Source organism: Mytilus galloprovincialis, chromosome 6, assembly GCF_965363235.1.
Source record: "Mytilus galloprovincialis chromosome 6, xbMytGall1.hap1.1, whole genome shotgun sequence".
In the NCBI taxonomy this organism is placed as follows: Eukaryota; Metazoa; Mollusca; class Bivalvia; order Mytilida; family Mytilidae; genus Mytilus; species Mytilus galloprovincialis.
In genome coordinates this window covers 38,175,399-38,200,210 of record NC_134843.1, presented here as the reverse complement: position 1 = coordinate 38,200,210, position 24,812 = coordinate 38,175,399, and the positions used below count along the sequence as shown (strand labels likewise).

The 24,812-nt window shown below is 33.1% G+C and overlaps 1 protein-coding gene across 3 annotated transcripts in view; it reads left to right on the top strand.

The window, feature by feature from the left end:
• The window catches only part of LOC143079538 (histone-lysine N-methyltransferase 2A-like), a 67,411-nt gene extending 48,863 nt beyond the window's left edge, over positions 1-18,548 (top strand). For all 3 annotated transcript variants that reach the window (XM_076254939.1, XM_076254940.1, XM_076254941.1), the window contains 10 exons: positions 487-5,778; positions 6,368-6,586; positions 10,494-10,568; positions 10,981-11,114; positions 12,181-12,335; positions 14,562-14,645; positions 15,021-15,150; positions 15,483-15,578; positions 15,938-16,005; positions 16,855-18,548. In XM_076254939.1, the coding sequence (XP_076111054.1) occupies positions 487-5,778; positions 6,368-6,586; positions 10,494-10,568; positions 10,981-11,114; positions 12,181-12,335; positions 14,562-14,645; positions 15,021-15,150; positions 15,483-15,578; positions 15,938-16,005; positions 16,855-16,960 (6,359 nt within the window). In that variant the 3' untranslated portion in view covers positions 16,961-18,548. The remainder of the gene's footprint in view (positions 1-486; positions 5,779-6,367; positions 6,587-10,493; positions 10,569-10,980; positions 11,115-12,180; positions 12,336-14,561; positions 14,646-15,020; positions 15,151-15,482; positions 15,579-15,937; positions 16,006-16,854) is intronic.
• The last annotated feature ends 6,264 nt before the right edge of the window (positions 18,549-24,812 follow it).

Sequence of the window (24,812 nt, the reverse complement as noted above, 5' to 3'; positions counted from 1 at the left end):
GCATGTATATAAGATAAAAGAGATGTGGTATGATTGCGAAAGAGACGGCTATCCACCAGAGACCAAATAATGTAGAAGTTAGCAAATAACCTCGTTACCGACTTGTACAGCCTTCTACAATGAGCAAACACATACCAAGCTATAATAGGCCTGACAACAAATTGTAAACCAATTCAAATTGATACAAGTGACGTAGGGAAAGTAAATACTTCAATTTACTTGCATAAAAGATGTTCCAATGGAGGAGAAAAAACATGAGCAGTCTACCAAGTTAATGCTTTTACTTTGTTTCATCAACCTCATAAAAATGATGATGAAAGGGACTTATTGAATACCCGGGTGACTAAACATTGCTTTTAATGGTTAGGAAAAAAGCAACTTTTTTCTACATGTCCCTGAATAGTGTGATCTAATATTTAATGGCAGAATACTTGGGGTATAATATGTTTTGATTAAAGCAGTTTTTTTATTTTTTTTATTTTTCAGGACAAGGAGAACCTGTAACTGGTTTGACATGCAGTGAACAGGATAATGGTTCACAAGTCACCAGTCAGGAGTTAAAAGACATCGGTCATACAGAAACTGAGAAAAGTGGAAGTATTTCTTTTGCCTCGAGTGAAATAGGATGTCAGACAAATACAGATTTGGCTTCTGATGATGAAGAAGTCATGGTGACAGATGCTAAGATGAATAAAGCAGTAAAAAAAGATTGTCCCATCCTAGAAAAAGTTGATAGTTCTTCAGAGGAGAGTTCACTAGAGAATATTGATGATGTGGAACTAATGCCAGTTCTCACTATAGAAAGTCCAATGAAAGAACAGTTAAATGTTTCCGTAGATGATACAGAAAATGCTAAGAGAATGTTGAAGATAGATGATGGTCAGAAAACTGACAGTGTAGACATGGTATCAGAAAATGAAAATTTGAAAACCAGTACATCAAATGTAGACTTGAAAGAAGACATTTATGAACCACCAAAAAATTTTGCTATGAGAAACTCTGAGACATATATACTGCACGAAAAAACTGGTGATTTTATTCCTAAGGTAGATTCACCTATAAAAGAAGTTATCTCATTAAGTTCTGAAGATGAGGTTGAAAATGTCAAAAATAAAAGTAGACCTCAGCATGAAAGTACAGATACACACCAGTGTGCACCATCAAAGGATCGTAATGTATTTGAAGTTCTAAATTTATCTGTTGAATCTGACGAAAATGAAAAGCAAAAGACGGAAATACTCAAAGGGTTAGGATTAGAAAGGACCCCTTCACCAAAGCGAGAGAAACAGCCTCGTAAATCTTATCCATTGCGGCACAGACAAATATTCAGTGATGAAGAAGCACAGATGGAAGAGAAACCTTTGCATGACAAATTAAGTGAGAAGATTAAAGCTGAGAGTCTGGCGAAGAGCACTCCAGGGGAAGAAGGGCCATTCAAATGTCCAACATGTAAACGACATTATAGAACAAAAGAGAGTTATAACACACATGTTAGTAGCTGTGATTTTGATATTAGTAGTACTACAGACGAGGAAGATGAGCCGGAGCCTTCTTCTAGGGAAGGACGATACCCAATGAGAGGAACAACTATCGCACAGACTGTCGTTAGTCAGGTTGATGAACAAGAACGAAAATTGATCACTAAGAAACCTGGCAGGACTGGTCCAAGATTTAACATGTCTCCAAAAGTCGTACTGGATCGCTTATCACCATCACGATGCAGTATTCCACTAAAGACATCCAGTTCTAATCTGAAAGAGAACCCCTCAAGGACTACTGCGATTAAAAGAGGAAGAGGAAGACCTCCAAAAGTTGCTGTTCCTCCTCTAGATGACAAACAGGCTGAAGAACTTTCAGATTCAATGCAGGAGAGTGAAGAGTTAACCACATCTACAGTGATTAAAAGAGGAAGAGGAAGACCTCCAAAAGTTGCTGTTACTCCTCAAGATGATGAACAGACAGAAGAACTTTCAGATTCAATGCAGGAGAGTGAAGAGTTAACTACAGATAAAAATAAGGAAAAGAGAAAGAGGGGAAGACCTCCTTTACATAAAACACCTGAAATAAAGTCGGGTTTATCACAGCAAAGTCTAGAATTGTCATGTCCAGAACAAGACACTGAAAAGAGAAAGAGAGGCAGACCTCCTTTACACAAACTGTCGGAAAGTACAGAAAAAAGTGAATGTTCAAATGACAGTACACCGTTGTCTGAACAGTCTACACCTAGAGGTAGAGGACGTCCCCCAAAGTCATCTTTAGTTCAGTCTAAAATTAGTAACATTAGAGACAAGTACAGGAAACATCAGAGATCCAAAAGTGATGGATTAATAGCAACCAAAAGGCACCTTGACAGCTCAGAAGTGTCTGATAATCCTTATGCAAGGCAATATTTGTTCAAGAAAACAAGCCTCAATTACAATACAAAACAGAGTCTACTCAGTTCCTCTAAAATTTCCAGACGATCTTTGCAATTAATGTCTCGTAAATCATCAGCTCAGACTCAAAGGAGACGTCACTTTACCGATTCAGAGTCTATGAACATGAAATCTGTTTCTAAGAGAAGAGTTAGCAGTGCTTCATCATCTTCTAAAGATTTAGATAAGTCAGCTAATGATCAAGACTTAGAAAACATGGAGAAATTAGCTAGTCTGGAAAAACAAATAAACCGCAAAAGAGGTAGACCAAGGAAGAAGCCTTTGTGTTTTAAATCTGACATAGAGGTTGATCTAGAGAAGCATGATCATTCTGAAGCAAAAGAAGAAGTTTGTGATGAAAAGGAGGACAAGATTAGCAGTAAAGATGACAAAGAAGACGATAAAAGTGACATGTTTGATAGCACAGAAGTAAGAAAAAGCGATGAGAAAGAATTTAAGAATAAACAAGAAATAGAAAGTGAAACTGACAGCAAATCAGAGGAAATCTGTAGCAATAAAGATGTCCAAAGTGATTCTGATACTAAGTCAGATATATGTAGTAAGGTTGACAACAAAATTGAAACTAAAACTGAAGTTGAAAATACATTGGATACAGAGGTTGATGGAAAATCAGAAATAAATTCAGATACTGCAACTCTCTCAGATCAGGACATGAAAAGCGAAGATATATCTGAAATGGAGGATGCTTTAGATAAAGAGATCAAACAAGAAATCCTTGACGAGGAGTATGTAATGGACACAACTGAAGCAAAGCCTGAGAAAGAAGTCATTGAAAATAAGGATGTAATGCCACAAGAAGTGAAAGATTCTGAACAGAAAAATGTATTGCCAACTGAAACTCCATCTGTTTCTGTTGACAATTCCCATTGTAAAGATGACCAAAGTTCACCTGTCAAGACTGTATCTGAAATGTTAGGTTCTGCTGCAAGACCTCTTGTTATTGATGATGATGACGATGATCAACCTGTGAGAGAAGCTAAACCCAAATATAATAAAGTAATAAGGAGACGTGAGAAGACACCTAGAAAATCATTTGAAGATGAAAGTAATGTTGCCTCTTTGAAATCTTCTCCTGCAGTCAAAGCATTGTCTCAGTTTTTGGCACAGAAAGAAAAAACTCCACCCAAAAATGAACCTGTGACTGACACAAAAACTGGGCGAAGTGCCAGTTCCTTTCAGGAATTATTAAAGGAAAAGCCATCAAATGTTCAGGCCCCTCGTTATGACTTAATTAGAAAATCATTGAATGAAACAAAAAGAGAATCTCCTCAACAGTCAATTCAGGCTAGAAGGGCTTCAGAGGAGTTGAAACACAGTCGAGATGTTGGAATAGGTACCAGTTCACCAAGGTCTCGTCATTCCTCAGGGCATTCTACTGATGAAAGGAACATTTTCCAGTTGCTAAACAAGGGTTCTCCACCAAAGTTAAATATTGGAAATGGTGGTTCTTACAATGCAATAAAACCTGCAGCAGAGTTTGGTCAGTCTCAGCAGACACCTGTTAGAGGACCTCCTCCATTGATGACACCCTCATTAATTGGTATCCATAATCCTAATTTAGTCAGCAATCCAGCACATTCACTGACAGCATTCCAACAACTTCAACAGAACATGCCACATGCCATACAACAAATACAGCAGATGCATAGTAGGTCAACCCCAGCTATAATACCATTAACACAAGCTATGTCTGCACAGATGGACATATCACATGTAGGTGCTGAGAGACCAGTTCCAGCTCCCTTTGACATGAATCTGCATATTAACAGAATGATCATGGAAACATCAATGGCAGCAGGACCAATTCATCAGAGACAGGTTCTGCAACAAATGATATTGAATGAGTCTGCTAACAATGGAAAAACACCTGAAACACAGCAGACTTCTCAAATAAATACACCAGCTATTCCGAGTCCAGTCACAACTCCATCAGGTTCATACAGCAGTTCTGGTCAGCATACTCCAGTATTTAACTTACCCACGCAACCACAGAACCAAAGTCCAATAACTCCTGTATCTACACCAAATAAAAGTCCTGTATTATCAAGGACACCAGATTTATCACCTGGTTCATACCACAGTGTAGGTCAGTGTGGACTTAAGCAAACTCCTATATATAACCTTCCACAAAACCAACAAAGGCCAACAACTCTTGTAACTGACCACGTGAAAAAACCACCAGCTAATAGTAAACTTATTCCTTTGACACAGTTGATGGAAGCAGGTCTTCAGTCTAAATTAATTATACCAAAAGTATCCATTCAATCAGCATCATCATCTCCTGATAGTCTGCAGCCATCACCACTTAGCCAACTTAATCGTCCATCTTCATCACTAGCAGTAAGTCGTCCACCATCAACATCTCCAGTAAGTCTCCCCCAGTCAACATTGCCTTTAGTTCTACCTCAACAGAAACAAGGGGGTGCCAAACCCAACACTATTGTACGCATATTTGTGGATGGCAAACCGGTTGCCTTGACTACAGATCCAACAGTCCTTCAGGATCATACAGCATTGTTGAACAAACTGGGTGGCGGTCAGATTCAGAGTGGAACATATTCTGTCACAGTATCGGCACACCGTGTTCCTTCGACCAATTCAAGTCCCGTGAATACGAGTGGTGCGAACAACCAGCTACCAAGAGTTCCAGCAATACAGCCTATAGTACCAATGTCTCAAAATGATCAGTTCACTCCATGGAAAGCACCAGGAAATGTTCCTGATTCTTCAGGCAAACAAATGACAATTTCATCGGCAATTAAAGATGCTTTGGATAGTCACCTAGTATCAAAACTATCTTCTAATGAGGTCTCTCCTTCAAAATCAAACCAAGTATTATCATCTCTCTTAAGCAGGCAGAGAAACTTAAATCATCATAGCTATTCTAAAAATTCAATATTGCCTAGAAATATGCAGGAGCTGATTAGAAGGTTACCATTACCAGACAGACCAATATCTTCCATATCAGTGCAACCCAAGGTCATGACCTCATTTGTGAAAAAACCTGATGGTACCATTCAGAAAAAGACATTGGTCAAGCCAATGATTGTGAATCGCAAAAGACCTGCCATCAATCCAATCAACTTGTCAGGAAATTCTTTCAAAAAGCCTATGATATCAACCTACCAAGAGAAGAATGGGACTGTTCAAGGACTACTGTCTAAAGTTTATATGAGAAAATTGGTGAAAGATGGATCCCCTAAACCAAAGATGTCCGACAGCATGCAGCAGACTACACAAACTGGTCATGAATACTTCAAACGAAGAGGTAGAAAACCCAAGGATAAAAATTTGAAGAAGAAAACACCTAGAAAATCTAATATCAGCAAACCACATGCAGGAGGTAAGTTGAATAACATATACACCAAGAAAAAATGTATGAGGCAATATGGACAAATTGTGTTTAATACTCGACTCAAAGTTTATATTTGAATTGAAATAGAATGACTCCATCCCTGTTAATTCACACAAGAAAAACATATTGTGGCTTCCAACACGCTCATACATGTTTTCCTGGAATAACCATAAGAAAATTAAACTTCTTGCATACATTTACTGTGTATCAGAATATTTTTGTGGATGTCCTTCAAAATTTGGCATATGCAAACATTTCCCTGTTTCACATGCTGATGAAATACCAATAATGAATACACGTAAAATTACAAAAATACCAAACTCCAAGAAAATTTAGAATGGAAAGTCTCTTTAAATATCAAGTGGCAAAATCAAAATCTCAAACATCATGCAAATTATAGAATATCTATGACTTGTTAATGGCATTTCAGACCAAACAAACTCAATTATTTGTCTTCTTAACCGATTTTATTTTTTTCTGAATGTACTTTTATGGTTTAATGAACTTTTAATCTATCACTGGACGAAATATGTTTTCTTCTTACACAAATACTTATTCTCTACAATATAATTTGCAGGAAGATCCGCCCATCCTATTATCCATGGTCCAAAAGAGGTGACATCTTTGCCTCAGCCAGCCTTGGAAGAGGAAGTGACAGAATCCTCAATGTCTAGCTTTATGGAACACCAACAGCGAGTTCAGGAAAAGGCTGAGAGGAAAGATAAAGATGGAGCCCACCTTATGTTTGAGATCACCAGTGATGATGGATTCAGTTGTAAAGCAGAAACCATGGAAGGTTAGTAAAAAGATTGACTGTTGAAGAGTAAACATGACTGTGGCTTTAAATTTTAAAATGAACATCAGAAATCTAATGTTCAGTAATAATCGTTTGTTGAAATGGTTTATAAGTGGTTCTTGTTTCTCTTTTTTTATAATACCGTGAATTCATTATTATTCGTTGGATACCAATTTTTCGTGGATTTCGTGGGTACCGGGAAACCACGAATTTAAATATTCAACGAATTGCAAATTTTCTAAAGGAATATATGCATACTTTGTCGAAACCACGAAATTAAATACCCACGAAAATGCAAGTTTTCCTCAAACCACGAAAATTGGTACCCACGAAAATTAATGAATCCACAGTAATAATAATAATAATAATAATATTTTTATTTAAAGAGAGTAACTCATTTGGATTAAACCAATTTTCAATAAGGCTCTCTACATACAATGTTAACAATATGAATAAAAAAATAATTAATCTTCTATTACACACATGTAAACAATAGACGTATATAAAGTAATATAACAACAACAACAAAAACAACTATGGTATACATTGTGGCTTAACTTATAAATTCAACACTTTTAAAAATAAAATGACTTGTAAGAGTTTTTGAATGCAGATATACTTTTTGATTTTTTAATTTCACTGGACAGTGAATTCCACACTTTTGGACCACTAAAAGAAAAACTTGATTTGTATAATTCTGTATTTGATTTAGGGACAATAAAATTATCCGATGATGAAAGTCGAGTATTGTACGATTGTTTACTACTTGTAGGCACAATAAGATTGGATAAATATTTTGGTGCTAGTTGGTGTTTTGATTTATACATTAATAATGATTTGTGGTAAAATATTCTCTTAGTAACAGGAATAATTCCAGATTCCTTAAATAGTTCAATAGATGGTTTATGAATATCGTGTTCGTTTAAAATAATTCTAGCTGCCCTTTTTTGCAATTTTAGTAAACTGTTACAGTTTCCCCATAATGAACAACAGTAATCCAAATGTGGTAAAATAGAATTCGTGCATTGTGATTCAAGTATTTCTTGATTCTTTTTAATAAAGCTAATGAAGAATTAACTTTTTTGATTATATGATTAATTTGATCTTACCAAGAAAGAGTTTTGTCAACAAAAATACCCAGGACTTTTTCACAGTGACTTTCATTAATCTTTTGGCCATTAATGGATACATTTAATGTGTCATTACACATCACAGACAGTTATTGTTTTGAACCTATACACATTGTCTTAGTTTTTGACACATTAACTAACATTTTGTTTTCATCAACCCATTGACAAATATTTTCTAATACAACATTGAGTGTCTGACTTGTATACAGATAAGACGGTTGGCTCCGTGTTTAAGATCGTACTTTGACCTATTATTTCTACAAGTTGTTACTTGGATGGAAAGTTGTCTCACTGGCACTCCTACCACATTTTCTTATATTTAAAGCTGACGGCCAACTCTAGGTGCGAGATTGTTCTCGGTGTGTTGAAGACCCATTGGTGGTCTTAAACTTTTTTCTGCTTTGATCAGATTGTTGTCTCTTTGATACATCCCCTATTTCCATTCTCAATTTTACATAAAACTTGGAAACTCTTCATGCAAGTTCAATTTTTATACGACCGCAAAATTTGAAAAATTTTTCGTCGTATATTGCTATCACGTTGGCGTCGGCGTCGGCGTCGGCGTCCGGCGTCCGAATACTTTTAGTTTTCGCACTCTAACTTTAGTAAAAGTGAATGGAAATCTATGAAATTTTAACACAAGGTTTATGACCACAAAAGGAAGGTTGGTATTGATTTTGGGAGTTTTGGTCCCAACATTTTAGGAATTAGGGGCCAAAAAGGGCCCAAATAAGCATTTTCTTGGTTTTCGCACTATAACTTTAGTTTAAGTGAATAGAAATCTATGAAATTTTGACACAAGGTTTATGACCACAAAAGGAAGGTTGGGATTGATTTTGGGGGTTTTGGTTCCAACAGTTTAGGAATTAAGGGCCAAAAAAGGGCCCAAATAAGCATTATTCTTGGTTTTCGCACAATAACTTTAGTATAAGTAAATAGAAATCAATGAAATTTTAGCACAAGGTTTATGACCACAAAAGGAAGGTTGGGATTGATTTTTGGAGTTGAGGTCACAACAGTTTATGAATTAGGGGCCAAAAAGGGGCCCTATTAAGCATTATTTTTGGTTTTTGCACCATAACTTTAGTATAAGTAAATAGAAATCTATGAAATTTAAACACAAGGTTTATGACCATAAAAGGAAGGTTGGGTTTGATTTTGGGAGTTTTGGTCCTAACAGTTTAGGAATAAGGGGCCCAAAGGGTCCAAAATTGAACTTTGTGTGATTTCATCAAAAATTGAATAATTGGGGTTCTTTGATATGCCGAATCTAACTATGTATGTAGATTCTTAATTTTTGGTCCCGTTTTCAAATTGGTCTACATTAAGGTCCAAAGGGTCCAAAATTAAACTTAGTTTGATTTTAACAAAAATTGAATCCTTGGGGTTCTTTGATATGCTGAATTTAAAAATGTACTTAGATTTTTAATTATTGGCCTAGTTTTCAAGTTGGTCCAAATGGGGGTCCAAAATTAAACTTTGTTTGATTTATTCAAAAATTGAATAAATGGGTTCTTTGATATGCCAAATCTAACTGTGTATGTAGATTCTTAATTTTTGGTCCAGTTTTCAAATTGGTCTACATTAAGGTCCAAAGGGTCCAAATTAAACTAAGTTTGATTTTAACAAAAATTAAATTCTTGGGCTTATTTGATATGCTTTATCTAAATATGTACTTTGATTTTTGATTATGGGCCCAGTTTTCAAGTTGGTCCAAATCAGGATTCCATATCAAGTATTGTGCAATAGCAAGAAATTTTCAATTGCACAGTATTGCACAATAGCAAGAAATATCTAATTGCACAATATTGTGCAATAGCAATTAATTTTCAATTGGAGTTATCTTTCTTTGTATAGAATAGTAGTTGATAATATATGTTGGAAATTTGCCAGACATGACTATGATGTCATTTTCTATTTTTATTTGCCAATAACTTTATGTAAATAACTTCATTGGAAATTTGCCAATATAAAATGTTGCTGATGAAGCTTTTTTTCCTTATCTTATCTAAAATGTTTTAGATAATGTATGTTGGAAATTTGCCAGACATGACTATGATGTCATTTTCTATTTTTATTTGCCAATAACTTTATGTAAATAACTTCATTGGAAATTTGCCAATATAAAATGTTGCTGATGAAGTTTTTTTTATTGTTTTATACAATAAACAATGTATATTCACTTTTACTACCAACCAATCTTTACCATTCAGTGATAACAAGCACTTTATTTTACATTTTAATATTTTATGATGTATTTAAAAGAGTAGTTATTGTTGCAAACTCCATTAGAAATTTGAATTGATATCAGTTTTGGAAAAAGGGAAACGGGGATGTGAAAAAAGGGGGGGGGGGTTAAATTTTTCTCATTTCAGATTTCATAAATAAAAAGAAAATTTCTTCAAACATTTTTTTGAGAGGATTAATATTCAACAGCATAGTGAATTGCTCAAAGGCAAAAAAAAACTTTTAAGTTCATTAGACCACATTCATTCTGTGTCAGAAACCTATGCTGTGTCAACTATTTAATTTTAGATCTAAATAAGAAGAAATCTTTAATTGATTTGTAAAATCTTGACATTTGTTTTGTGTAAAAAAAACCATGTAATGTCAAAAATTTGATCACAATCCAAATTCAGAGCTGTATCACGCTTGAATGTTTTGTCCATACTTGCCCCAACTGTTCAGGGTTCGACCTCTGCGGTCGTATAAAGCTGCGCCCTGCGGAGCACCTGGTTATCATCTGTTCAAAACAATTTGCATTTTCTGTTTTTCAGAAGCTTGGCAGCAAGTTACAGAAAGAGTACAGGATGCTAGAACGACTGCAAGGTTGAAACATTTATCTTGTGCAAGTAAGTAAGGTGTGATATGTTTGTCTGTACATGATAACATGATTTCTGTACTATTTACTAAGTTGTGCATTGGTTAAGGAAAATGCTTGGTCTTTTCCAGTATTTGAGAAGGAAATGAATACTTTATTTTACAATACATTAAATTTTATTTGCTTATGTCCTTGACTTTTTACACAGATATTTAAAAAAAACAATCATTTTGTTTAAAATATAATTGATATGCTGGGGATGAAATATAAAAAATATAAATAAATACCTTACCATTATAAGGGACAGAAGTTTTAAAAGATAAAAAAAAAATGTTCAATCTGAAGGATTATGATGAAAAAGTCAGCCTTTCAACGCTGACAAAAAGTTACGTCAGATATATTGACCGAAGGAAAATCATGTAACTCTATAAAATCCATTTCAGGTGTACATGGAGTAAATATGTTTGGAGTGAACCACAATGCAGTACTGTACCTGTTAGAACAGTTATATGGAGCACAGTTATGTCGTAACTACAAGTTCAGATATCAACAGTATACTCTCACTGAGGATGAAGAGGTAATAGTCTTTAAAGCAATATAATTGTCCTTTGAAATAAATATATGTAACCTACGGTAGACATTGATGCAATTGTATAGTTCTACAGTTTTTCCTGTTTTGAGGTGAAAGTTTTTTGTGGTTTTAAATGATGGTTATATATATTTGAAGAAGAATCTGTGAAAGAATCATCATGTGTGTCTACGTAGACATGAGGGGAACTAAGCTCTATACAATGTAATTCAAGTTTTTAAACTGAATAGTCTGTAAAAAAGTGTTACTTATAAATCTCTTCGAACCCCCAGTCTTTGAATAATTTGATACTTTCAAGATGAGATTAAGTTGAGTATGATAATACCCTATTCATGTGGTATATAAATAAAAATTTATTTGTCATACTGCTGTTATGGGGGAGATTGGTAGTCTGTAAGCAGAATCAGATCAATAACCTCAAACGCTGTAGACTTTTATGAGGGTGGTAAAAATCGTGAAACAAGACATCGAATGAGAAATAATTTCTGTTATGAACGTTTCACGAAAAATAAAGACTTTGATGTGAATCTTTTGTGACTGAGTCACTGCCCTCTAGTATATATAAACTCTGTTTTACATAATATTCCCTATTTTAAAGTAAACACATTTATGATATAAATGATTTATGGCTTTTAGAAAAGTATTTAACAATCTTCTGAACTTTTAAAATGCAAATAAAGGAACAACATCATAGGCCTTTCCGCCTGAAAAAAAAAATTCTATCAATTTTTTTCTTGACAATCCCTGTCTAGTGTTTCAAATCAATTTGAAAAATACCGAGCCCCCAAAATAAGCATTTGAAAATCATGATGCAGGTAAAATTGAATAAGCAGAACATGTTGAACGAGGCACCTGTCTTGCACGACTGAACGTCAAATCAAAAAGTAAAAACATGTTGAAATAAAAAACGGTGATCATGCTGCATGTAAATAACCCTTTACCACCTGTTTTTATGTTGTATGTTATTGTTAACTGATCAAGAAAATAATTTTGATGTTTTGCATAATATTGACGAGAGTTCGATGTCTTTTTTTAAATGTCTTTTATATTACAGGAACCTGTAGTGAACCCCACAGGATCCATCAGATCAGAACCATACCAATCACGTAAAGAGTTTGATATCTTCAGTTTCCTGATGTCTCAGTATAGAAGACTGCCAGAAATGGATTTGTCAGATGCTAACAGTGAAATGAATCTTAAATCACAGAGGTTTGTTCAGTTTAAATGTTAAAGTATTGGCATTTCTATATCTTTGTGGTGTTCATGATACTATTTTTATGCCCCACCTACGATAGTAGAGGGGCATTATGTTTTCTGGTCTGTGCGTCCGTTCGTCCGTCTGTTCGTTCGTTCGTTCGTTCGTTCTTCCGTCTGTCCCGCTTCAGGTTAAAGTTTTTGGTCAAGGTAGTTTTTGATGAAGTTGAAGTCCAATCAACTTGAAACTTAGTATACATGTGCCCTATGATATGATCTTTCTAATTTAAATGCCAAATTATAGTTTTGACCCCAATTTTACGGTTCACTGAACATAGAAAATGATAGTGCAAATTTCAGGTTAAAGTTTTTGGTCAAGGTAGTTTTTGATGAACTTGAAGTCCAATCAACTTGAAACTTAGTATACATTTGCCCTATGATAAGATCATTCTAATTTTAATGCCAAATTAGAGAATTTATTCCAATTTCATGGTCCACTAAACATAGAAAAGATAGTGTGAGTGGGGCATCCGTGTACTGTGGACACATTCTTGTTATTTTCATGGATTGAGGGAAACTTGCACTTTCTTGACTGTTTGATTTCATGGTTTTGCTTTATAAGTTGGTATATATTCTGATGGTACATTTGAAATTTGTTGAACATTTAAAATCGTGGTTTCACTGTACTAACAAAATCCTTCAAAATTAGTGACCAACAAATAATAATGAATCCTAGGTAGTTTTAAATATTATAAAGTACTGACACATTGCAAAACTTAAGGGGAAAAGAATAAGATTTCGAATTGCCAAAAAAATATTAATTTGTGAAATTAATGAAGTTGGCAGAATGTATTCTAGTTTAAAATTTCACAGGGTAATGTATTAGTTTATGAAATAAGATATATTTTTTTCTGTCATTCATTGAATCAAAAGCAATTAAATGTTTTATTTGATTTCATGATATCCACTTTGTTAAACAAATATAACTTTAAAGGGAAAGGAAAACTTATACTTGATATTTAAGACAATTCTTATTGATTAATTTGATTGAGTGAAAGATTTCATTGGCATAATACAGATGAGGTCATACCTAGATGAAATAACAATCCTTTGAGAATATCAAAAGAAAAGATAGGGTCACCGTACGTTTTTTCCGGCTAAAATACAAAATAGGAAAATTTCATGTAGAATCCTTCAGAAAATGCACTGTTTTAGAGTTACCTCCCCTTGAAATGCCAATTTAAACAAAATTAAAAACAACCAAAACTAATCAACATTTGCAAAAATATTTGTAAGTTATATTCTTATAAATTGGTTCTTTTAAATGAAAATGACATTAAATATCTGCATTCCTGCATCCCATTTTGCTAACTTGATAGAAAATATGGACCTTTGGTTCTCTGTTTTTTACAATCCAAGATGGAGGAAGACACCCATACCACCTTAACCCTTTCACCGATTGCTGCCCAGACAGAAGCTACTCTGAGACGATGGCTTCCCTGGCTACTATTGCTCAAGTGGGAGATCTTCATAATAAATGTCAATAAAAACTTGTTTGTAGTTATTTGTGTATTTATTTCATTCACTGACACCATGTTCACAGTTTTATTCATGTTTTGATAATTTTTTCCTCATAAAATATTCAAATTTTCAAATTTTCGGCATTATCTAGGTGAAATTCTCAAAATTCTGCTCTTTGACCCCAAATCGTAATTTTTTAACCCAAAACGGCAAATTTTTGAAAATTTTTATGAGGCTGTACAAATTCCTCACACTGAACGATGTCCATTCCAAGTGTTTTGTACATAAAACGACATTTTATGTCAAAAAAGTATACTAGTTTGGCTTCAATTCTTCCATATTCTTTCAAAAAAAATGTTCCCTCATTTCAAATTCTCGTAAATTCCGTAAATTTCGTCTGGTTTTGACACGGTTTTCAACAAACGGAAGCCCCATGTTTACACTTTCATCCGGGTATTCATCAAAGAAAGATAACTCATGTTTGCACTGTTTTGAGCGGGAAACATAAAAGATGTATTCCGATCCCGGTAAAACGGGACTCATCGTCAGTTGTCTGAAGTGTGAATCCCGGTAAACCGGGACTCATCGGCGAAAGGGTTAACAGGTTTATGATTGTTTTGATATAAAAAAAAAATCATCCTGAATATGCATAAAGTTTTTCCGCTGGATGCAACAATCAATATATAATATGTATAAAGTTGATGAATATAATTATTTCAGGAGAGCTACCAGTATGGACTTGCCAATGGCAATGAGGTTCCGTAAGCTGAAGGAACATGCTAGAGAGGCTGTTGGAGTATACAGGTAAGTTATTAATGAAATATATCTAGAAAATCTATCAAATATAAATGGATATCTTTAAATTCAAATACCATTCAGTTTCACAGTAATAAGGTTCATCTTTACGGTAATATTTCTTTATGAACTTGCCGTAGCGAAGCGGTTATTAAGTTTTACCCGTGTCCCCATAAAACAGATCATGTTTGAATTTTGGTTAATAACTGTTCTAGTGTTATGTCCCTTTATAACTACAATGTATATGATATGCAAGTGGAGAATCATCTGTGACTTATTTATTTCATATCTTGTTGAGAGAATTCAGCTGGTCTGACTGTCACCTTATATAGTCACATATCTCAATAAGATTATTTATCTCTGATTTGTGATTTATAATTTTAGATCACATATCCATGGCAGAGGTTTATATTGCAAGAGAAAAATTGACGCTGGTGAGATGATAATAGAATACTCAGGGGAAGTAATCCGTGGTTCACTGACGGATAAGAGAGAAAAGTATTATGAGGGCAAGGTATGTTTGTTCACTGTGTTTCTTGATTCATTAGTTCAGAAATACTACATCTTAAATCAATTGATGGATTGTATCCTGCTTTCACATTTTAACTATTGAATGAAGGACAAAAACAGGAAAACATTATTGACTAATGACAAAAACAGTAGAAAGTGAGATCTTGTAAGTTGCTTTAATTTGTTATATATGGGAAGCTCTAATTTTGCTACAATCACAACTTTTTCCAACTCTAAGAGGTATTGTGTGTGTCAAAGATTCAGTGTCCTTGTATAATGTATTTGAACATGCGGAAAGTATGTGGTGAGTTCTGTAATATTCTTTTATGTTTGTAGGGTATTGGATGTTACATGTTCCGTATTGACGATGCTGATGTTGTTGATGCTACTCTACATGGAAGTGCAGCAAGATTCATTAACCACTCGTGTGAGGTAAATATAATATGGTTATCTCAAAAATGCGAGACTTATAGATAAAAAAAAAAAATGTTCATTGATAATTACAATTTTTTTCTTCTGAAATTTTCCAAAAGTTGACATGCTAAAATTACATATATATATATACAAGTCTAAATTGAAAACAATGTTTAAACCTATGATTGCGTAGGATAAAAATTGCAATTTTTATACGTGTGCAAATTTCGTTGTAGAAGGGTCTAAATACAGCACAAACAAAATTTTCCAAAAGAGTGAAAAAGTATATTTTAACAAAACGCATTTGACAAGCAGGTTGAACAACTGATGTTCTTATACCCTTATATATTGAATTATGTTTTATGATTATTTTTCAGCCTAACTGTTATTCCAAAGTGATCCAGGTGGAAGGGAAGAAACATATAGTTATCTTTGCCATGAGACAGTAAGTATAAAGACACTTATATTTTATATCATCTGTTTTATATTTCTACTACTACAAAAATGAGTTAATTTGTTAATTTCTAAATTTTAAATGGCTACACATACGAGAACTGCATAGGTTGCATAACAATTGAACCCTTGGGACTTGTTTCCTTATCAGACTTAATATCTTATTTAAAAACAAGGATATCTCTTCTATAGTTACATAAGGTTGTTGAATATTGTTATGATGTAAATAGGCATTTGTGTCCTTGTAAGTTGTTATTTTGTTGTATTAAAATGAAAATAATACCAAACAAAGAGATAAAGTTGACATATTTTTATGCCCCATTTATGGCATGTTTTCTGTTCTGTGGGTATGTCTGTCCCGCTTCAGATTAAAGTTTTTGGTCGAGGTAGTTTTTGATGAAGTTGAAGTCCAATCAACTTTAAACTTAGTACACATGTTCCTTATGATATGATCTTTCTAATTTTAATGCCAAATTAGAGATTTTCCCCCATTTTCACGGTCCACTGAACATAGAAAATGATAGTGCGGATGGGGCATCTGTGTACTGGGGACACATTCTTGTTATGTTTTACTCTATAATGATTAATGCAAAGCATTCATAATAGCTTTCTTTAGCTATGGCCATTTATATAAACAATACAGTATGGGTATGCCCATTGTTGAAGGCCCTGTCATAACCAAAAGTTGTCTACATCTATGTCATTTTGTCTCTTGTGGCTGGCTAATTTTTTTCTTTGGCAATCAATCACATCTCATTTTTAGATTGCATTCTATTGCACATTTATGAATAAATAGCAAAAAATGATGTTAAACCTTCTTAACAATATGCTAATTTTACAGAATAAACAAAGGAGAGGAACTCACTTATGACTACAAGTTCCCAATAGAAGAAGTCAAAATTCCATGTACTTGTGGGTCAAAGAAATGCCGTAAATATCTCAACTAGGAAGGTTGATAGCTGACCACAGGAAACAAAGGGAACTTCATGCATGACTAGAGCTGGTATAAAAAATTATCAAGAATGACCGTAAACTGAAATTTGATCAGAAGATGGAGTGTTAGAAAAATTGTGCCATGATACTAAATAAAGGGAAATCCTATAGAACTAGCTTACTGTGATATTGTTCTGTAACAGAGATATTATCTAGAGAGTAAATAATATTGTGTTGGAACAGAATTATTGACAAATCTCCACAATGTGTTCTATGTATCACTGATATTATAAAATTCTATATTCAATTGGTTTGTAATATGAAAAAGGGGTATTATTTGTCTTTAATTTATAACTCTTCAAAATCTATGTTGAATTAATAAAATCAAGATTTATTACTAATCATGTTCCAGAATAACCACTATATACTAACAGAACCATATTTGAACTTTGGGTACCATGAGGTGTTAAGGATTTTGAAGACTGAGCATTTTGAAGTGATTAACTAAAGACCTTCTAATGAGATTAGATAAGATATTTGAGAAGATAAGAGATAATATTTTGTTTCGTCTTTGATTTATTAGATTGTTTCCAAAAATAATACAAACATGTTTTTGTTAACAAACTGGTGACATGACATATTATACTACTATGCAATAATTTTATGCAGTCGCCTCCAATCAATTTGCAAATGTGTATTTCCAATGAAAGACTGTTTGTCGATCATGTTCTGACCATATATGTAGAAACTAATATTAGGATGCAATTGTTGTAGTAGTTCTACTAATAGTTCTGGACAGTATGGTTTCTGTATTTAATTGTTTAGAAGTTAGAATTTTGATTCAAAAGTCTTAATGAATTTACAAACAGATTTTGATTGGATAAGAGGTTTGATTTAAAAAAAAAAAAGGAAATTGTTATTTTGATGTAAAACATTACCAGAATATATTTTTAATTGTAAATATGTAATTACGATCACGATGAAGTGTAAAAATGTACAGTCGTTAAAAGCAACCAGAGATGTGCTATAATTACATTGTTCATTGATATAAGGACATCATTTCACAGGGTCATGTGGAACAAAACTGAAAATTAAACAAACATATCTGATCATTAAGGGTTTGAACATATTCATATTTTTTAAAGGGTCAGTTTTCATACTGTTACCATAACATTTGTATTTGTGCCATAAAAAATTACAGGGTAAACTACTATTATTTACCGTATATTTGATAAAATTTCAAAAGTATTTTTATTTTTCGTCAAACAGTCTTCATGTAGATTGACTTGAACCCACATGTTAGCCTCTAATCATCTGTGTCCTTCATGCATAAAATGAGGATTTTTTTCAATGCAAAATTATTTCATAATTTAAGAAATGTAAAACTTTGTGAGATGATGTCCTGAAATGTGAAATAAACCTCAATCATTCATAGCTATTATCTATCTACTGTTACCATTGTTTACATTTTATACATTTACATACACACATATATTTATTTGTTGTATATAGTTTTATATTTTTTGTGTTTTACGAACAATGAATGGTCTCCTTTAGCAATTGAATACTAAAAATAAAATTTACAAATTATGGTATTTAAAATGGACTTACTTTGTTTTTATTGGGGAAAGACGGCTTCAAGCCGTCAATCCCCTATGGGGTTGACCAGAGTGACACTCCCTCACATCATTCATTTTGTTTTTATACATGTTATAGTGTGGGAAAACCCCCAACAAATCTTACTTAGATTGAAGAGAAGGAGACCCAGAAATGAATAGTTTGACTTTAAACACTTTTTTACACATTTCCCTTCTGTTTCTCACGAAATTATCGTATCTTGAACTCTCCTTTACACTATTTACGTTTATTTAACAATCCGGAAAAATTAGTATGACGAGATATTCTAAATATATCCAACCTACATTGTATTTTATAGTGACGTCATTCTTGGAAGAAGCAGGGATATCCTTCACCAGTTCACTGGTTATTTAAATCATTCTTAGAGATCGTGCACTAATCACAAATTTGTATTTGTTAAATCTAAACATAATATTGTTTACTGTAGATGATTTAAACATCAACATGCAATACTTTAATTTGTAGGTCAACAACTTTCAAAATAAACAAAGATCGTGGGGTTACATGACACAGGGGAAAGAAACGATTTTATTACTTTTTTCGGGTCTCACTAATTAGAGACAAGAAGCGTCAAAAAGCGACAAGAAGCGTCAAGAAGACTATTTAGCGACAAGAAAAACATATTCTTCTTGTCGCTTCTTGTCGCTAAAATTCTTTTTGTTGTTAATTAGTGAGACCATTTGTTTCTGTAAAAATTCTGAGAATCTTCCTCCAATTCAGGAGCACCTCAATTGATGAGTAATTATCCACTAAAATAAAAGTTAAAGTATTTAAACACTTCAAATGTGACATTTCATTGGATTAGTAGTCTTCTATTAAAACTAAATTTTTGTGTACCTACATAATCATTGTAATGGTAAAAAAAAAATAAAAAAAAAATTGCATTTTTATAGTTTTAACATATTTATATTTACAAATATTTCAAAATTATGATTTGGAAACAAGCTTCACACAGTTTACATCACTCATATTGTTTTTTTTTTATTAGTACCTGTTTCCCTGTGATGAGAGTTGTAACTAAGAACTTTAACAATGGAAATTTAAAACTGAATAGATTTTTCAGTCCACACTTTCTAAAGAAAAAACTTTAAAATCCAAGAGTACTGTCACAAAAAATGGAAAATGGCCCTAGCCTGCAGTTCAGTGGTACACAATCAAGATTTCAAAAAATATTGTAGTTGATGTGAAATGACAGAATTCAGTTGAGTTTTAGATAATTAGCTATCAACTTTAATCAAATGTTTAGATTTAGAAGATGCAGATCACTTCCATTGGTCCAAATTGAATCCTAAACTAAGGAAATGAAATTACATAAACAACAATTGATTTCAATATTGTCAACCTTTCTACATGTTCTAGCGGTTCTCTTTTTCATTCTTCATATGTAAACTATCAAAAGATAACCCCCCCCCTTTCCAAAAACATAATAAAATAGAAACAAGGGCCGTCTTTCCCCTCAGAGCTATTCAGCTCTTTGATTGATTCTCCTACCAGACTGGAAATATAGTTATGTAGGGCAAGGTGTCTTTTGAACCAGATGCAAAGAAAGTATTAGTTTATAACTATAGCAGATAAGTACAATTGTAATGTATAGAGGTCCAGATACATAGCCTTTTATTACCTCACCTGGCCTTTGGCCTAAAAGGCCATGTGAGCTTTTCTCATCACTTGGCGTCCGTCGTCGTCGTTAACAATTTTTCAAACATCTTCTCCTCTGAAACTACTGAATAGATTTGAATGAAACTTAAAATGATTGTTCCTTAGATTATCCTGCACAAAGTGTGTGCTTCGATTTTTGATCCGTCAAAAAACATGGCCGCCGTTACTTAAAATAGAACATAGGGGTCAAATGCAGTTTTTGGCTTATATCTCAAAATAAAGCAAATCTGACATGGTGTAAAAATGTTCATTAGGTTAAGATCTATCAGCCCTGAAATTTTCAGATGAATCAAACAAACCATTGTTGGGTTGCTGCCACTTAATTGGTAATTTAAGGAAATTTTGCAGTTTTTGGTCATTATCTTGAATATTATTATAGATAAAGATAAACTGTAAACAGCAAAAATGATCAGCAAAGTAAGATCTACAAATAAGTTAATATGACCAAAATTGTCAATTGACCCCTTAAGAGGTTATTGTCCTTTAATGACAATTTTTCACAATTTGTTCATCATATTTGCTAACTTTAAAAAATCTTCTCCTCTAAAACTACTAAACCAAATTCAACCAAACTTCAACTGAATGATCAGTAGGGTGTATAAAATAAAGTTTGTGCTTTATTTTTTATTTCGTCAAAAAACATGGCCATCATGGCTAAAAATTGACCCCTTAAGGAGTTAATGCCCTTTAAAGACTTTTTTCACAATTTGTTCATCATGTTGACTTACTTTAAAAAATCTTCTCCTTTGAAACTGCTGTATCAATTTCAGCCAAACTTAGGCTAAATGAGTTTCAGAGTATCTAGTATAAATTTTATATTTCATTTCCTTGTATGTCAGAAACATATCTCCTATGGCTAAAATAGAACATAGGAGAAAATGATTTTTTTTTGCTTTTGAAGAAAATAGGACGATTCAAAGAACATTTAAATAAATTGAAAAGCCAAAATAATCATTGATGAGAGATTTAACCAAAAAAATTAAGGTGAGCGATTCAGGCTCTTGAGAGCCTCTTGTTTCAATCACTTTAAGTGCCCATTATTTACTCAACAAACATGTGCTTGCTTTATTATTAAGGAAAGTTAATTTTGGCAATATGTTTTTGCTATTTTGTTCAAAAAAACAAAAACAAAAGATATGAGAAATATTGTTTTTTATGTCCCATTTATGGGCATTATGTTTTCTGGTCTGTTCGTCTGTCCAGCTTCACAAATATTTCACAGGAGTTCAAATCAATGTAAAGTGGATGTAAGCAATCATAGGCAACATTCAGGCCTTCATGAATGACAAAACACGATACTGTTAAGTCGTCTAAAAAGGCCCGACATGAAAAGTGTAAAACAATTCAAACTAAAAACCAAAATGTCAAATTATACATAACAAAATGTTTTACAAAATATCAAATATGAGTAGAGACGTGTACCATCAACAACCACTATACTACAGGCTCCCGACTTGGGACAGGCACAGTAAAGATAATGACAGGGTTTGGTATGATGTCAATGAGACAACTCTCCAGAAAGAGACTAAATGACACAGAAATTAACAGCTACATGTATATATATATATATATATATATATGTTGAAGGAATCATATTATCATATTATCATAATCAGTCAAGAAAAAATACTAAATGTATAATAAAATAAAGTCTTGTATATCATAATTACCATTTTTTTACAGGTGAAGTACAGGTAAAAATGCAGAAATGTAGTATTTATTTTTTATTGGAAAAGTAAAGCACAAAATTGCAGAAACATAAAACTGGATTTTTGCTAAATTTGCGGAAGCGTAATACGCCCAATTTAACTAAATAGTTTGTAATTAGTTTTCAAACAGATTTTTAACATCCTACTAATCAATCTTTTGATCTAAAAAAATTTTGGACAATTAAAAGTTTCTTTCATTAAAATTAAAATAACGAGTAACAATTATGGTTCTTTATATCTTGATTAAAGTAAAACTGCATCTTAAATTTGTAATCCTTTATCTTCCATGCAATTACTTTGAACACACAATTGTAATAAGTTTATTGCAAATCAGCATATAATATAATGCTATAGCATCAACATCATATATAATATAGTAAGTGACATAATATAAATGAAAATAGAAAGCAAAGTAATAACAACAAAAAAACTAGTGGCTCTAAAGAGCCTGTGTCGCTCACCTTGGTCTATGTGCATATTAAACAAAGGACACAGATGGATTCATGACAAAATTGTGTTTTTATATTTTTCTGAACACTCTTGCTGTGAACAATATATCTATCTACAATGCCCTTTGCCCAGTAGTTAGAGAGAAAAACATTTTGTAAAAATTTACCAAAATTTACAAAGTTTATGAAAATTGTTAAAATTGACTATAAAGGACAATAACTCCTAAAGGGGTCAATTGACCATTTTGCTGATCTTGAGTGACTTATTTGTAGATCTTACTTTGATGAACATTCTTGCTTTTTTAAGTTTATTAATATTCAAGATAATAACCAAAAGCGGCATAATTTCCTTAAAATTACCAATTCAGGGGCAACAACCCATCAACCAGTTGTCTGATTCATCTGAAAATTTCAGGGCAGATAAATCTTGATTTGATAAACAATATTACCCATGTCAGATTTGCTCTAAATGCTTTGGTTTCAGAGTTATAAGCCAAAATCTACATGTTACCCTTATGTTCTAGTTTAAGCCATGGTGGCCATCTTGGTTGGCTGGCCGGGTCATCGGACACATTTTTTGAACTAGATACCCCAGTAATGATTATGGCCAAGTTTGGTTAAATTTGGTCCAGTAGTTGCAGAGGAGAAGATTTTTGTAAAAGTTAACAGACGACGACGAACGCCAAGTGATGAGAAAAGCTCAGTTGACCCTTTGGGCCAGGTGAGCTAAAAAAACCAACATATTAAACAAATAGTACCATATATTATATACTTAATCAGTTGTGACCGTAGTTTCCAGTTTTCATTTAAGACCATTTAACAAACAACAAAGTTGTAATACCAAAGTTCTTGAACATGTTTCAATAAGTGATAAACATTTTGACATATTAGGCCAAGAACAATAATATTTAGGCAAAAATCTTAAGCGCAAATGTCTATAGGCTGGACAAATCATTACAAAATGATATTCATTTTCAATAGCTTTCATATTACAACATTGACTGTCTCTCATTACGAGGCAATTATTATATCTACCAGTTTCAATGTTGAGTTTAAGTGAACCACATCTAAGTTGTGATAAGAGTCTAACATTGACATCAAGAAGAAAATTTTATTTTTCCAAACAAAAGTCAATTTTGAACATTTTCAAAATATCCATTTTTCACAATCCAACATACTAGAACGCTAGCTTTGTTTAAACTGATCATAGAGGCGTAGTTTAAAAACATGATATGAAAAATTACATTTTCTTGGTTATACCATAAAAAATTATAACCAAGATCATTTAACAAGGTACGAACATTTGACGCCCAGTTTGTTTTACCATTCTCAGCATCATTAACTTAGCTGCGTCAGTTCGCATGTGGAATATATAAATACGTAGCTACGTCAGTATGGATGTGGGATGTATAAATACGTAGCTACGTCAGTATTGATAAGGGATATTTAAATACATAGCTACGTCAGAGTGGATGCGGGCTGCATAAAAACGAAGCTACGTCAGTTTGAATGTGGCATGTATAAATACGTAGTTACGTCAGTTCGGATGTGGGATGTATAAATACGTAGCTACGTCAGATTGGATGTGGGATGTATAAATAAGCAGCCACGTCTGGTCGGAAAGGAGACGTGTATTCGATATACTTACTAAACTCATTTATAAAAAAAATCAACACTTTTGTCCTTATTTTTATACAATAATTTTATGTTTCACTTTGAATTTTTAACCCTTTAAAAATCATTTTGTTCTCGCTCAGGATAAGCATGAAATATTTGACACGTGATGTAAAGATAACAACAACCAATTATTTCGAAGATTTCAATCATTCATTCCAGTTTTTTTGTCTGTCGCAGTACGTGAGACATAAGGATTACTTTCCAGCGACGACGGTGGCTATGTCAACTATTGTATTTAATTACATTGTATATAAAGCTTTATATTTCAGAGGTAGAAGACACTGATGCTTCGATCACGGTTATATGCAGATACACTATGTTACAAAGTTTTGGTCTGTCATATGTCTATTGTCACTCAATGGCCTCATTTGCATGGTTAAGTGGTGACTGCATGGGAAAAAAATATGGCATTTTGTCATGTGAGTTCCTACTATATTTGGTGTATGGGAATCTTGCAACGTCTACATATCTCTCTGAAAGAGCTCAACTGACCTCGGCCTCATTTTATTGATCTGTGATCAAAGTTGAGTTGCCTGATTATGTCCGTTTCTCAGATACTATTATATAAACTGCATGGCGACTATATGTAGTGTATGGAATGTTTGTAAGGGGTACATGTCAGTCTTGCAGGTAATGTCTGTCCACGACCTCATTTTCAATATTAAGGACATACGATACAGTTTTTATCCCGTATTTACAGTTTAATGAAAATTTCCATACATGTAGGCTATTTT